A 15,708-nucleotide genomic window follows, 5' to 3' on the forward strand; every position below is an offset into this window, starting at 1 on the left:
CCTGTAGCCCTTGCATTCCGGCCATGCTTTACTTATATACATAATACACAGTCATCACTCCTAAATACTTGTCAATCTGATACTTCTGTAATCCTACAATTTAAGACTAATTAGCATATAGTGATCGTATATGAAATGACATATTAATTCACCATAGCATCACATAACAGATGATAAAATGACTAATTGGCTACAGTTTTCAGAGAACTATCCATGATGATACCATTTTTTCCACTGTACATTACTTTGTATTTATCAACACTGCCATTTTATCATCTGCCATTTTGTTGCCCCGTCATCCAGTTTTGTGAGATCTCCTTGTAACTCTACACAATCAGCTTTGGATTTAACTGTCTTTAGGAATTTTGTATCATCTGCAAATGGTTTATCCCCTTTTCCAAATCATTTATGAATATATAGAACAGCACTCATTCCCGTACAGACTTCTTGGGACACCACCATTTACCTCTCTTCAGTCTGAAAACTGACCTTTATTCCTACCCTTTGTTTCCTATATTTTAACCAGTTGCTGATCTATGCAAGGACCTTCCCTCTTATCCCATGACTGCTTATTTTTCTTAAGAGCCTTTGATGTGGGATTTTGTCAAAGGGTTTCTGAAAGTCCAAGTACACTATATCCACTGGATTACCCTTGTCCATATTTTTTGCACCCTCAAAGAATTATAATAGATTGGTGATGCATGATTTCCCTTTACAAAAGTCCTGTTGACTCTTCCCAAACATATTGTGTTCATCTATGTTTCTGACAATTCTGTTCTTTAGTATGGTTTCAACCAGTTTTTTGAAAGTTCAAAAGGAACCTGGTTAGTTAATATACACACACATATATAAAGAGATTATTATTATTATTATTACTATTATTATTCTGACAATTTCCAACCTCATACATATTACTTATATAACATGACATTATGGTGTGATATAAAGGTTTTATCAGGATACGTCTGTGATGGCTGCTTTACTCAACAATGGGCCATTAGCGAGTTAAGATGTCATCCAAAAGAAGATATTATAAAAACATTAAAATGCCTATTCCAGTGTCCTGTCTATGCCACATGTATTACAAGGGGGACATTTTTATTAAAAATATTTTAGAGAGTTTTACAAATTTTATTTATTTTTTTTCTCTCTACCTACCTCTGTCAAGGCCCAGAGTTACCATGTTAATTACCATGAGTCCAAATGTTCAGTATCATGTGAAGCCTTAACAATTTAGATAATATCTTTAAAAAGTATTTGTATATAAACATGAATATGTAATATTTTAACGGCTAGTTTCTCTACTCTTTCCAAAGCTAGAAGCAAGTACTGAGTAGTACCACTGAAATGTTCCTTTTCTACAACACAGACAGTGCTCCTGTTTTTCGCAATTAAAAAGATATGGGCTTTTCAAAGTAGTACTGGCTTATGACTGACTTTTGACTACCATGGGGTTGGGCCCAATGTTTTTATTTTATTTTTGTGACGGGAGGGGCATACACCACTATGGAGGGGAAAAGAAAATATTTCTCTAACTGTTTAATAGTTTTTAAATAGCTTTTTAAAATCTTCTCTGAGGTTTATAATGTTAGAAGTTGTCCTGGAAGTGCATTAGCTGGCAGAGAGTTCAAAGATATATAACCCTCTATAGCATCACGTGATTTTCCTCACCATATATCTCCGCAATTGATCACGTTGCTATTAATGCACGTGTGTTGTGTTTGTATGATTTTATATTTGAAATATCTGCATTATTGGTGTATTTATTTCTTAAAGTAGCATTCTTCTAGCAGCATTTACAAAGACCTCCCATTGTTTTAAATATTATACTACTCAGTATGAAAATTGCCAGACTGGTAAATATATGGAATGCAAATTATTGTTTATAATATATATAGTATATTTATTATATATTATTGTTTATATACAGATATAGCCAAGTCATAGATTATTAATATTTGACCATAGTGCAGGAACTGAATATATTGGCTTAAACGACAAAAACGAACAAGTCAAATATAGGGGAAAATTAAATAATACATCTACTGACGTACAAATCAGATATAAGCTTATGCCAAAGATGTCAGCATTCAGCAATTGCACAACGCACCACCAGGGTGAGATGCGGAGAAGCGAATCAGATTGGCGCGTCATGTCCCTGTACAGTAACAATAGACATAACTCTGGACAAAGCTATGTGTGTGTAGTACATAATCAAGCAGAGTAAATTTAGACAAAATTCTAATAACTAAATCTTTATAACAAATAAAGTCAGATTCACTACCACAAAAATTCCTATTCCTTGCGTGTACTTCAGACGCATACGTACATAATAATGAGAAAACAGCATATTTACAGTGTTAACCGTCCAATGAAAATACTGGTAGATAATTCTCCCAAGGAAATTCTGCAGTTATTGGTTGAGACTCTGAGCGCCGCTGTTCACCAGTAAGGGAGAAGAATGCAACGAGAGATCCGGCCACCCCGCCCCGCTGTTAAACAGCGCTGAACACAGATCAGAAGCACATTCCACGGGTCTGGACTGAACATTACAAAGGCAGATGTTTGCTGAAATTGGCTCTGATTTAGCGATCAACATTACCGGAGTCAGTGGCCCAAATACAGAACCAAGACACGGACATTTCCAGACACAGAATCCGCAGCGTCAACATCAGCATGGGAATGACAGAAACTCAAAGGCTCCGGCACTGCCCAGGTCGAGCCCTGTTCTGCTTTGTATTGGTATCCCTTTGGGAGGCAGTTTCTGGGCAGTCTCGCTATTCGATTCCTGAGGAAACGCAGAAAGGCTCCACTGTGGGGAATATCGCACAGGATCTGGGACTGGATCTAAAGGAGCTCGCAGACGGCGGAGTCCGCGTTGTGTCAAAAGGTAGGACGCAGTATTTTGCTTTGAATGTTAAGAGCGGCCAGTTAATCACCACGGAAAGGATAGACAGAGAGCAGATCTGTGGCCGCATGGAGACGTGCTTGTTAAATTTTGAGGTTATTGTTGAAGAAAGAATGAAGCTGTATGGAATTGAAGTTGAAATCACAGATATTAATGACAATGCTCCCAACTTCCAGGCGGAAAACTCGGAAGTAAAAATCAGCGAGACAACAGCACTGGGATCGCGGTTTCCCCTGCAGGAGGCGCAGGACCCAGATTTAGGCATAAATTCTCTGCAGAGCTACCAGCTCAGCAGTAACAGGCATTTCTCTCTGCATGTGCAGACTGGATCGGATAGAGTTAAATATGCAGAACTGGTGCTGGAAACGTCTCTGGACCGCGAAGAACAAGCTGTTCACGAACTAATCCTCACAGCTACTGATGGAGGAAATCCAGTGAGATCTGGCACTGCGAAAATCCGCGTTATAGTTCTTGATGGTAATGACAATGCACCAATTTTTAATCAGCCTGTATATAAAATTAATGCTTTAGAAAATACGCCTGCAGGGTCCACGGTGGTAACAGTGAAAGCAGTTGATCTGGATGAAGGAATAAATCAAGAGGTAAAATATTCAATCAGGAAGATAACTAATAAAGCTTCCAAAATATTCCACTTGGACTCTAACACAGGAGAACTAACAGTCGTGGGGATCTTGGACTTTGAGGAAGATGCATTCCATGAAATTGAGGTACAAGCGACTGACGGGGGAGGCCTTTTCGACAGATCCAAAATTGTGATCGTCGTTTGTGATGTGAATGACAACGCTCCAGAATTAACAATCGCATCTATCATCACCTCCATCCCTGAGGACTCTCCCCCCGGAACTGTGATCGCCCTTTTGAATGTGCAAGATCCAGATTCCGGAGAGAACGGGGAGGTCACGTGCTCCATACCCAGCAACCTCCCCTTCCAGCTGAAGAAATCGTTTAATAATTATTACAGTCTGGTGACAGAGCGAGCCCTGGACAGGGAGCAGGAGGCAGCGTACAACATCACAGTGACCGCCACCGACAATGGGACTCCTCCTCTTTCTACGGCCACCACGATCCCACTCCAGATTTTGGACACAAACGACAACGCTCCCCTCTTCGATAAAACATCCTACACGTCCTACCTCATGGAGAATAATCCGAGAGCAGCCTCCATTTTCTCCCTGAGGGCGAATGATCCCGACTGGGGGGAGAACGCCAGAGTCACTTACTCTGTCATTGAAGGTCAGGTCGAGGAAGCTCCGCTCTCCTCCTACATCTCCATGAACTCGGAGACCGGGGCTATCTACGCTCTGCGCTCCTTCGATTACGAACAGTTCCGGGAGATTCGGTTCCAGGTGCGGGCTCAGGATGGGGGTTCCCCACCTCTCAGCAGTAATGTCTCCGTCACTCTCTTTCTACTGGACCAGAATGACAACAGCCCGCAAATCTTACACCCGTCCTTCCCCAGCGATGGCTCCACGGGGGTGGAGTTGGCCCTCGCTCCTCCGAGCCGGGCTACCTGGTCACTAAGGTGGTGGCTGTGGACGCTGACTCCGGGCAGAACGCCTGGCTCTCCTACCAGCTGCTGAAGGCTACAGAGCCGGGGCTCTTCGCTGTAGGACTCCACAGCGGCGAGATCAGGACAGCGCGCTACTTTCTAGACAAAGATGCCCTCAAGCAAAGTCTGGTGGTTTTAGTGAAGGACAACGGGCAGCCCCCTCTCTCTGCCACCGTCACTGTCACGGTGGTGGTGGCTGACAGCATCCCCGAAATCCTCTCCGATTTAAGCAGCCTCTCAGCTCCTGCAGACCCCCAGTCCAGCCTCACCTTGTATTTGGTGATCGCTGTGGCTTCCGTTTCCTGCTTGTTCTTCACCTTTATCATAGTGTTACTGGCCCTGAGGCTCCGCAGATGGAGAAAGTCGGAGCTGTTTGACTCCTCGAGTGTGACTTTCAGTGGGGTTCCCGTGTCCCAGTTTGTGGGGATCGATGGAGTTAGGGCTTTTCTTCACTCTTACTCACATGAGGTTTCTCTAACCACCGACTCTAGGAAGAGCCAGTTCAACCTTTCCAAATCAAACTATGCAAATACTCTGACCAGTGATCAGAGTTGTCAGATAAAGGATCCTATTCTAATTACTGAAGATTTAGACATTAAATACGGAGATCAGACCTCCGTTCAGGTGAGCTAATATCTTTTTATCCTGGTTATTTATATTTGTAAATATTGGTACCTTTGACTCTCTAGTGAATTACTGAGTACATCAAGCTTTTTGAGAGGGGGGATATTAGAGTGTTGGAGTGTATGAGAGAGTGAGAGAGAAATTGTTGGTTATACTAGATTTGTTCCATTTGAACCTTAATAATCCCAACCCGGCTCTAGCATTCTATTTGACATTGAGCTTGGAGTCAATGTAGTCCTCAGAATATTGGGTGATATGTGTTGAATAGAATCGTAGGACTGGAAGGAACCTCAGAAGTTATCTTGTCCAGTCCCCTGCATCTATGGCCAGACCACACTTTGTCTAGACCATCCTTGGCAGATGTTTGTCTAACCTGTTCTTCACAATCTTCAATGATGAAGATTCCATAACCTCCCTAGGCAATTTTTTACAGTACTTAAATACTCTCACAGTTAGGAAGTTTTTCCTAATGTCCAACCAAAACGGCCCTTTTTGCAATTTAAGCCCATTGCTTCTTATCCTAGCCTCAGAGTTTAAGGAGAACAACTTTTCTCCCTCCTCCTTGTAACAAAGTTTTATGTATTTGAAAACTTTTATTATGTTCCCCCTTTAGTTTTCTCCTCTCTTCTTCAGACCAAACTGAATTTTTTCAATCTTCCCTCATAGCTCATGTTTTCTAGACCTTTAATCATTTTTGTTGCTCTCCTCTGCACTTTCTCCAATTTGTCTATATCTTTCCTGAAATATAGAGAGCTCAGAACTGGACATAATACTCGAATTAAGGCCTGATCAGCTGGAGTAGAGAGGAAAAATTACTTCTTGTGTTTTGCTTACAACAAGCCTGCTAATACATTCCAGAATGATGTTCACTTTTTTTTTTTTTTTTTTTTTTTTGCATCAGTGTTACACTGTTGATTCATATTAAGCTTGTGATCCATTATGACCTCCAGATTCCTTTCTGCAGTACTCCTTCCTAAATAGTAATTTCCCGTTTTGTATGTGTGGAATTGATTGTTCCTTCCTAAATGGAGTACTTTGTATTTGTCCTTGCTGAATTTCATCCTATTTACTTCAGACCATTTCTCCAATTTGTCCATATAATTTTGAATTTTAATCTGATCCTCCAAAACACTTGCAAACCTCCTCTGTAATCTCTCCTGTTTTCTGTGACTTTTCAAAGATAATCACTAGTGGGCTCAGATTCAGTCAGCTCCTTGAGTATTCTAGATGTATTTCACCAGGCCTTGGTGCATATATAAATATACTTTTATTTAATAATATTTACATTGTGAACACATTTAAAGAACAGATTTTCGAATTCCCTTATTCAGTTCTTATGAAATGTGATTTGTTCAAAACTTGAGTCTGCCTTTAATCTGTAATACCATATAAGGTTCTTTACCTGAAATATTTCAAACATGGACATTTTCCTATATTTTTAGAAACATAGGTTTCCAGAGAGAATAAGAATGTTAGTGAACAGTGAACACTCATTGTGACAGCAGAGTTCTCAATGTCAGTCTAGTTTATAAACCAGTGTACTTAACTCCAAATATGATTTCATCCGACTTTCTGTATTGTAAATAATACAGATTAGAAATTCATAATAATTAAACTAAAGTCATATGAATGTTTGATTAAGAAGAGGAAACTTTTTCAACATTTTTTAAGTTTCTTGCAATAATAATGGTTTTTTACTTATTTTGGGGCCTTGACAATTTGAGAGGAATTAATTACATGTTACATTATGTGTTTTAATATAATGTAGTTAGCATTCGAACAGTCTCTTATGCGAGATTTTAATAATTATTATATATTTATTAAAGTAGTAGTAAATGTTTCCATAGCACATAGTTAAAAGCAGTCAAAGAAAGGCTAACAAATACTTTTGGTATAGCGGGCACGTGATTATACTTGCATCATTTGACGGTCTCCTTTGTCTTTGTATCACTGGGAGGATTTTGAATACACGGGTATAGTAGGACTAATTTTACTTTTTCAGACACCTTTCATATTCGAAACGCCTGAAAACCTATTAAAGTGTTCTTTAGTGATGTTCTGTGCGAGAAAAGGTCCTAGATTTCAATCACAGGTTCAATTCAAGAGAAGTTTTCTTAGTTGTTTACAAACCACTTGTATATTTGGAGTGGCCAGATATCTTTGGAAGAAAAGGTAAAATAAAAAGAACAATAAGGGCTAAGAAAAATATATTTTTGCTCAGATGTTTATATTTACATTTTGAACCCGTAATCACTCCTGCCATTCTTGAGTTAAAAACTACTGCCTTTTGTCAAATACTTTAGAACTATCCTTAGCTGAATCTCACCCATAAGAGGTTTTCTGGAGGATGTGATTATTAAATGGAATTTTTTGAAAATGATAGAAAATTCTTATATATATTCATTTCAAACATACACACACATACACAAAAGGGCAAAGAAAACTCAAGAATATCTATATACACTATCCATAAATACACACATATATATATTAAAAAGATTTTCGAATTTACATTTATATTTATATTAGGAAACACAGTTGTTTACACTTGACGACATTGGTTTACTATACAATATGTGTTACATTTACATAAATATAAGACTAAAAACCCAAACCAAAAGAAATAAACCTCCACGGTTGTAACTAGAGCTGTACCGGCGCCTTGACGAGATCACTGCTACTGCAGTTCTCGGGTTGAGACTCAGAGTGCCGCTGTTGGCCAATGCGGAGGCAGGGCTGGAGCCGGAGATCCATCCGAGCTTCCTGCAGTGCGTTTGCTCAGTCACACAGCGCAGATCCGAGAGGAATCAGCAGAGAAACCTTCCCAGTTCGGCCGAGAGAAGGGAACGGCCGTTAGAAAAGACAGTACCGCAATGTTTACCGCTCTGCCGCGGATTCCTTTACCCTGAGGGATTTGTAAACACCTGATGTAACCAAAACAAGCCAGGAAAGGAGAGAGCAAATCCGAGAGAGACCGGGATGGAAACCAGGCTCCGAGAGCCGAACCGGTCGGTCAGACGGCAGGTACTGTTGTTTCCCTTCTTATTGTCCTTGTTCTGCCGGGCGGTCTCGGAGCACATCCGTTACTCCATACCCGAGGAAATGGCCAAAGGTTCCCTTGTGGGGAATCTCGCCAAGGATTTGGGGTTAAATATTCAAGAATTACCGCAGCGGAAACTCCGAGTGAATTCGGAAAAGCAACACTTCAGTGTGAATGGGGAAAATGGCAACCTGTATGTGAAGGACAGGATAGACCGGGAGGAGATATGCGGGGAGAAACTCCTCTGTGTCCTGACACTCGAAACGGTGGTGGAAAATCCTTTAAATGCTTTCCATGTGAATGTAGCAATCCAGGACATTAATGATAACGCCCCGCGGTTCAAGGCAAACAACATTGATTTAACGATTATTGAATCCGCACTGCCTGGTGCGCGGTTTCCACTAAGATCAGCGCAAGACCCAGATACCGGGATCAACTCACTGCAGAATTACCAGCTCAGCAAGAACCCGCATTTCACGTTGGCTGTGAAGGAGAGCACGGATGGAAATAAATACCCAGAGTTAGTGCTGGAAAAATCTTTGGATCGGGAAAAACAAAGTTCCCATCACTTGATCCTGACGGCGGTGGATGGGGGAGATCCAGTCAGATCCGGGACAGCTCAGATCAGGATTAATGTTACTGACGCCAATGACAACCCCCCAGTGTTTACTGAGGAGATCTACAAAGTCAGTCTGAGGGAAAACTTGCCAAAGGGCTCCTTGGTGCTTCGGGTGCGAGCCACGGATAAGGATGAAGGGTTAAATGCCCATATCACGTACTCTTTCAGCAACACTCCGGAAAATGCTCCTACAGTATTTCATTTAGAGCCTGAAAACGGAAGAATTACGAATACAGGGGATATAGATTTTGAACAAACAAATACATACATGTTGGAAGTAGAAGCCAGGGATGGGGGAGGACAAGCTGCTCACTGCAAAATTCAGTTGGAAATTCTTGACGAGAACGACAACGCCCCGGAAGTGACATTTACCTCCGTGTCCAGTCAAATACCGGAAGACTCAGTGCCCGGCACAGTGATAGCTCTGCTCAAAGCTCATGACCAAGATAACGGAGAAAACGGAGAGGTCATCTGTTACATTCCAAAGAGTCTGCCGTTTACAATAGTGTCCTCCTCTCGCAATTATTACAAAATCATCACGGAGTCTTCTCTGGACAGGGAGAGGACCCCGGAGTACAATATCACAGTCACAGCCACAGACAAAGGCACTCCCCCGCTCTCCACACAGAAAACCATCCTCTTGCAAATCTCGGATATCAATGACAATGCCCCTGTCTTTGAGAAACCTTCCTACACCGCCTATGTGCCAGAGAACAATCCCTCGGGGGCCTCTGTTTTCAGTGTAAAAGCCTCAGACCGGGATCTGGACCGCAACGCCCGAGTCACTTACTCCATCGTGAGCAGCAACATCGAGGAGGTGCCTCTCTCCTCCTACATCTCCATTAACTCCCAGACTGGAGCTGTCTATGCGCAGCGCTCCTTCGACTACGAGCAATTCCGGGAGTTTGAAATGCAAGTGAAGGGCCAAGACGGCGGATCCCCGCCTCTGAGCAGCAATGTGACTGTCCGGGTGTTTATTCTGGATCAGAATGATAACGCCCCTCGCATCCTGTACCCTTCCCTCGGAGCCGATGGCTCCGCCTCGTTCGAGATGGTCCCTCGCTCGGCCGAGGCAGGTTATCTGGTGACTAAGGTGGTGGCGGTGGATGCTGACTCTGGACACAACGCCTGGCTCTCCTACCACCTGCTCCAGGCCACGGAACCGGCGCTCTTCAGCTTGGGGCTGCACAGCGGGGAGCTCAGGACAGCCCGCGCCTTTGTGGACAGAGATGCTGTGAAGCACCGGCTGGTCACCCTGGTGAAGGATAACGGGCAGCCGCCTCTCTCCGCCACAGTGACTCTCCACTTGGTGTTTGCCGAGAACTTCCAAGAGGCTCTTCCGGAAATGCGCGACCAATCGGGTGACTCGGCATCTCCGTCTGATTTACAGTTTTACTTGGTGTTGGCTTTAGCCTTGATCTCGTTTTTGTTCCTCCTGACAGTTACACTGGCCATTGTGATGAAATTGAGAAAGTCAAGGAAACCGAAATTACTTCAGTGTTTTGGTCCTGAGTCTTTTTCGAAGACTGGCTCTGTGTTCCCACCAAACTATGAAGATGGTACTTTGCCTTATACCCACCAGCTGTGTTTATCCTCAGACTCCAGGAAAAATGAATTTACTTTCGTGAAACCTGATGTGCCGGTGGATGATAATATTTTGTGCGGTGACAACTCTGGGATTATATTTATAGGGAATGGAACCAGTAGATTACATTGTGGGACGAAGTCTACTGGGGAGGTGAGTTTTTGTTTTCGTGCGTCATGATATCTTTATAGGGAGTAGGCAGTCATTGTGAAACACTGCCATAGTGTTTTTAGGTTTTTCTTTTGCACCCGGTCCCATTCTCATAGTATTTGAGATTTCAGATACATGAATGAATTTTTTCTGAGATGCATGATAGCGAGTTATCCCCAGTTTATAGTTAAGGAACTGAGATACAATGAGGATAATTGACCTGGGTATGTCACAAGGGAATTCTGCGATTGAGCCCAAGAATGAACTTAAATATCCTAAGGCCCTAACCACTTCCTTAACTGGAAATCCCTTCTCTCTTTCCAAAGAGCATCTTTTCTCTCATTTGAAAAGATTTGATTGAAATAATTGTATTATCCAGCAATATTATGTACCTGCTCGCCAAGAAATATCGGTTTCGGCTAACGATAGAGAAAAATAAGTAATTTTAATTGTAATATGTAAATTTCCAATACTACTCTTTAATATGCGTCTTTTGATCTCCTGTTCTTTGTTTAAAGATCCATAAGGTCTTATGGAGTCGTTATAATCACAAATATAGAAAATGCACTTATTGTTTGGTGGATGTCTCCCCTCTTTCTTGTGACTTTTATAGCATCATATTGGGATATGGTGTCATGTAGAGATTTTATTGGTGTAAGTTTTGATGACTTGTTTATTTACTAGCGGGAGAGCCAGGAGATAATTTTGCAGGTCAGTTTAAAAAAAGTGATTAACACCTCCCCCCCCCCCCACACACACAGAATGCCATAATGTATTCTGGATATGGCACATAATTTACTTGGTGGAAATTGTTTTACAAATACCTGAGAGACTAAAAACTATGATAGAGATATTTTTCTGTCTTTACCTGCACTTGTCAAACCAGGGTTCTCTTAGCTACTGTGAATCCAAATATTCCGAGGATCATAGTGAGCTATAAATATTCGTAAAACGTTATTTGAAAGCCTTTTTATACCTGCAACTGGCATTTTGGGGGGACGGCTCTCTTCACTTTCTAGAGCTAGGAGCAAGTGCTGGGTTAGACTCTCCTTTACAATAGTGTAAATCTACTTATTGCCCTCAGGGATCTCGACATATCGTCCCAATTGTCCCTGGGGCATGACTGGATATTAGCTACTGGGGCCAGTTTGAATGTTTCAAGGTAGGGGAAGGCGCATTCTCCATAACTGGAGAGGGAAATGAAACATTTCTCTGGAAAGTTTATTTCAAAATTTCAGATTTTTGAAGCTCTCAGAAGTTTGGAATGTTAGAAAATGTCCTGGCATGCCCGCAGCAGTAGCCAGAGTGCAGCTGAAGTGGTCAGATATGCATGATAAATTGAAGAATCATGTGATTGTATTCATCGTACTGCTCCGCAGTTTATCATTTTGGCATTAACACCACATATCTGGGGTGTGTGTGTGTTGGCTGCGTATATGCATTCACTCTCGTATCCTTTCATATTTTGATTTTATATATGTTCCTCTTGTGGCAGCATTTTCCAGGAAGCTAACAGCTTCTTATTGTAATAGCTATTATAAAACTGAATGTGAACATTTATTGTACAATTTTATATCACCCTTTTGACAGAGCCCACCCATAGATAGCACACATTTCTCTCCCATATTTCTATGTAATCAATTGAGTTGACAGTGACAACAGAGAATTAATGACAAAATTGACTGAGTCAAAATATCTGAAATATGAACAAAATATTATTTAATGCGATAGATGTACAAGTCAGATATGAGGTTACTAGACGAGGAAATCAATATAGTCCAACTGCACAGTTAGTGAGCGACAGTCTAATAAAATTCACATTTAGAAGGAAGTGCCGCATATATATATATAATTACACATAAATCGATTTTGCCAGTTATTGCTGTATATATATATATACACACACACACACAAACATATTAAAATTACAAATAGATTATCAGTAAGTATAAGAAATAAAGTCACATTCACCACCGACAACAAATGTATTCGTTTTATGGGAATATCTTGGACTTCCCTATTTACCTACAAACAGAACGCAACATATTTCAAAAGATTAAATGTCAAATATAATACAAATGTAAAAACTCCAGCACAGAGCTCCTGCAGTTATTGGTTGAGACTCTGAGCGCCGCTGTTCACCAATCAGGAAGAGAAAGTCGAAGAGAGATCCAGCCACCCCGCCCGCTGTTACACAGCACAGAACTCAGAGAACAGACTCGCACTCACCGGTCTGGACTAAACATTAATGGACGATATTGGCTGAAATTGGTTTATGATCAGACACTCGGTATTTTCGGAAACTTTTGGCCAAAGATAAAATCGAAACAGAGACATTCCCTGACGGAGAATCGGCAGCGTTTCCACATCAGCAAAGAAATGGCTGATACACAAAGGCTCCGGCATTGTACACCGGGTGTTTTATTCAGCATTATATTGGTTGTGGTTTCGGAAGCAGTTTCTGGGCAGATTCGCTATTCGATTCCGGAGGAAATGCAGAAAGGCTCCTTTGTGGGGAATGTCGCAAAGGATCTGGGGCTGGATGTAAAGCAGATCTCAGACCGCGGAGTCCGCATTGTTTCCAGAGGTAGGACTCAGTACTTTGCTTTAAATTTTAAGAGCGGTCATTTATACATCACGGAAAGAATAGACAGAGAAGAAATCTGTGCAGGGATGGAAAAGTGTCTGTTAAATTGTGAGGTCATAGCTGAAACTAAAATGAAGCTTTTTCCAGTCGAAGTCGAAATCACAGATATTAACGATAATGCTCCCAGCTTCCGGCCAGAAGAATTAGTTTTAAAAATCAGTGAAACAACAGCCCCAGGAACGCGGTTTCCTGTGCCTCAGGCAGAGGACCCGGACATGAGACAAAATTCTATCCAGAGCTACCGGCTCAGCGGTGATACGCATTTCTCGATAAATGTAGAAAGGCGATCTGATGGACTAAAATATGTCGGATTGGTGCTGGAAAAGTCTTTAGACCGGGAAGAACAAGCTGTTCACAATTTAACCATCACAGCCACTGACGGGGGAGATCCAGTCAGATCTGGCACTGCGCAAATCCGCGTTATTGTTCTGGATGCAAATGACAACGCCCCGGTGTTTAGTCAGCCTGTCTACAAAGTGAACCTTTTAGAAAATATGCCTGAAGGTTCCACGGTTCTCACAGTAACAGCCACGGATTTGGATGAAGGAGTCAACAAAGAGGTAAAATACTCCTTTCAAAAAATCACCGACAAAGCTTCCAAAAAGCTTCAACTGGATTCGAACACGGGAGATGTAACAGTCGTGGGAAATCTGGACTTCGAGGAATCTACATTCTATGCAATTGAGGTGCAAGCGCTTGACGGGGGAGGCCTTTCCGACAGATCCAAAATTATAATCGTTGTTAGCGACGTGAATGACAACCCTCCGGAAATCGCTGTCAGGTCTCTCATCAGCTCCATCCCCGAGGACTCTCCTCCCGGAACTGTGATCGCCCTTTTAAATGTACAAGATCCAGATTCAGGAGAGAACGGGGAGGTCACGTGCTCCATACCCAGCAACCTCCCCTTCCAGCTGAAGAAATCGTTCGATAATTATTACAGTCTGGTGACAGAGCGAGCCCTGGACAGGGAGCAGGAGGCAGCGTACAACATCACAGTGACCGCCTCCGACAATGGGACTCCTCCTCTTTCTACGGCCACCACGATCCCACTCCAGATTTTGGACACAAACGACAACGCTCCCCTCTTCGATAAAACATCCTACACGTCCTACCTCATGGAGAATAATCCGAGAGCAGCCTCCATTTTCTCCCTGAGGGCGAATGATCCCGACTGGGGGAGAACGCCAGAGTCACTTACTCTGTCATTGAAGGTCAGGTCGAGGAAGCTCCGCTCTCCTCCTACATCTCCATGAACTCGGAGACCGGGGCTATCTACGCTCTGCGCTCCTTCGATTACGAACAGTTCCGGGAGATTCGGTTCCAGGTGCAGGCTCAGGATGGGGGTTCCCCACCTCTCAGCAGTAATGTCTCCGTCACTCTCTTTATACTGGACCAGAATGACAACAGCCCGCAAATCTTACACCCCTCCTTCCCCAGCGATGGCTCCACGGGGGTGGAGTTGGCCCCTCGCTCCTCCGAGCCGGGCTACCTGGTCACTAAGGTGGTGGCTGTGGACGCTGACTCCGGGCAGAACGCCTGGCTCTCCTACCAGCTACTGAAGGCTACAGAGCCGGGGCTCTTCGCTGTAGGACTCCACAGCGGCGAGATCAGGACAGCGCGCTACTTTCTAGACAAAGATGCCCTCAAGCAAAGTCTGGTGGTTTTAGTGAAGGACAACGGGCAGCCCCCTCTCTCTGCCACCGTCACTGTCACGGTGGTGGTGGCTGACAGCATCCCCGAAATCCTCTCCGATTTAAGCAGCCTCTCAGCTCCTGCAGACCCCCAGTCCAGCCTCACCTTGTATTTGGTGATCGCTGTGGCTTCCGTTTCCTGCCTGTTCTTCACCTTTATCATAGTGTTACTGGCCCTGCGGCTCCGCAGATGGAGAAAGTCGGAGCTGTTTGACTCCTCGAGTGCGACTTTCAGTGGAGTTCCCGTGTCCCAGTTTGTGGGGATCGATGGAGTTAGGGCTTTTCTTCACTCTTACTCACATGAGGTTTCTCTAACCACCGACTCCAGAAAGAGCCAGTTCAACTTTCCCAGATCAAACTATGCAAATACTCTGACCAGTGAGATAAAGGATCCTATTCTAGTTACTGAAGATTCCAACCTTAGTAACGGGGATCAGATCTCGGCTCAGGTGAGCTAATATTTTTGTCGCGTTCTTATTTTTATTAAGATACAGCAACTGTGAAGCTGTTACAGTAATCTGAATACATTAGTGAAGTGAGGAAAAGCACTTGTAATTAATTTGGAATTAAATTAGGTGACGTTGAAAGCAGCCGAACATTTGGTCAATGCATATCAGTAAAATCCTTGTGTGTGTGTGTGTGTGCGCGCGCGCACTGACGTTTGTACTGTGCTATGAAAAAGAGATATTCTAAATCACTTTATGAATTCCGATGAAATAACGATTGATATAAACCTTACTACTACCTTTATTTTATTTTGGTGAAATGGACCTGTAATTATACCTTTACAAAATTATCTGTCGTTAGTGTAGGGGTATTTCAGTATTTTGATTTTTTTCTTTGCATCGTAGGATAGATTTTTAGTACACGGTCT

The 15,708-nt window shown here is 42.7% G+C and overlaps 3 protein-coding genes across 7 annotated transcripts in view; all 3 read left to right on the forward strand.

Annotated features, from left to right (window-relative positions):
- Nucleotides 1-15,708, forward strand: part of LOC137165623 (protocadherin gamma-C5-like) — a 336,971-nt gene that overhangs the window by 239,194 nt on the left and 82,069 nt on the right. Inside the window, exon 1 of one of the 5 annotated variants that reach the window (XM_067566940.1) lies at nt 8,082-10,499. The exons of the other annotated variants lie outside the window; for them this stretch is intronic. Coding sequence (XP_067423041.1) covers nt 8,082-10,499 — 2,418 coding nt within the window. Of the gene's footprint in view, nt 1-8,081; nt 10,500-15,708 lie in introns of those variants that run through there. 5 annotated transcript variants of the gene reach the window in all.
- Nucleotides 2,677-5,111, forward strand: LOC137165876 (protocadherin gamma-A4-like). Its single transcript, XM_067567385.1, is given in 2 exon segments — nt 2,677-4,429; nt 4,432-5,111. Coding segments are annotated over 2 exon segments (2,433 nt in total).
- On the forward strand, nt 12,787-15,292 carry LOC137165885 (protocadherin gamma-A12-like). The gene is given in 2 exon segments (XM_067567395.1): nt 12,787-14,313; nt 14,316-15,292. Coding segments are annotated over 2 exon segments (2,415 nt in total). The 5' UTR covers nt 12,787-12,875.

Source organism: Emydura macquarii, unplaced genomic scaffold (assembly GCF_026122565.2).
Source record: "Emydura macquarii macquarii isolate MOO-44397 ecotype Brisbane River unplaced genomic scaffold, CSIRO-AGI_Emac_v2 contig_2768, whole genome shotgun sequence".
Taxonomy (NCBI): domain Eukaryota; kingdom Metazoa; phylum Chordata; order Testudines; family Chelidae; genus Emydura; species Emydura macquarii.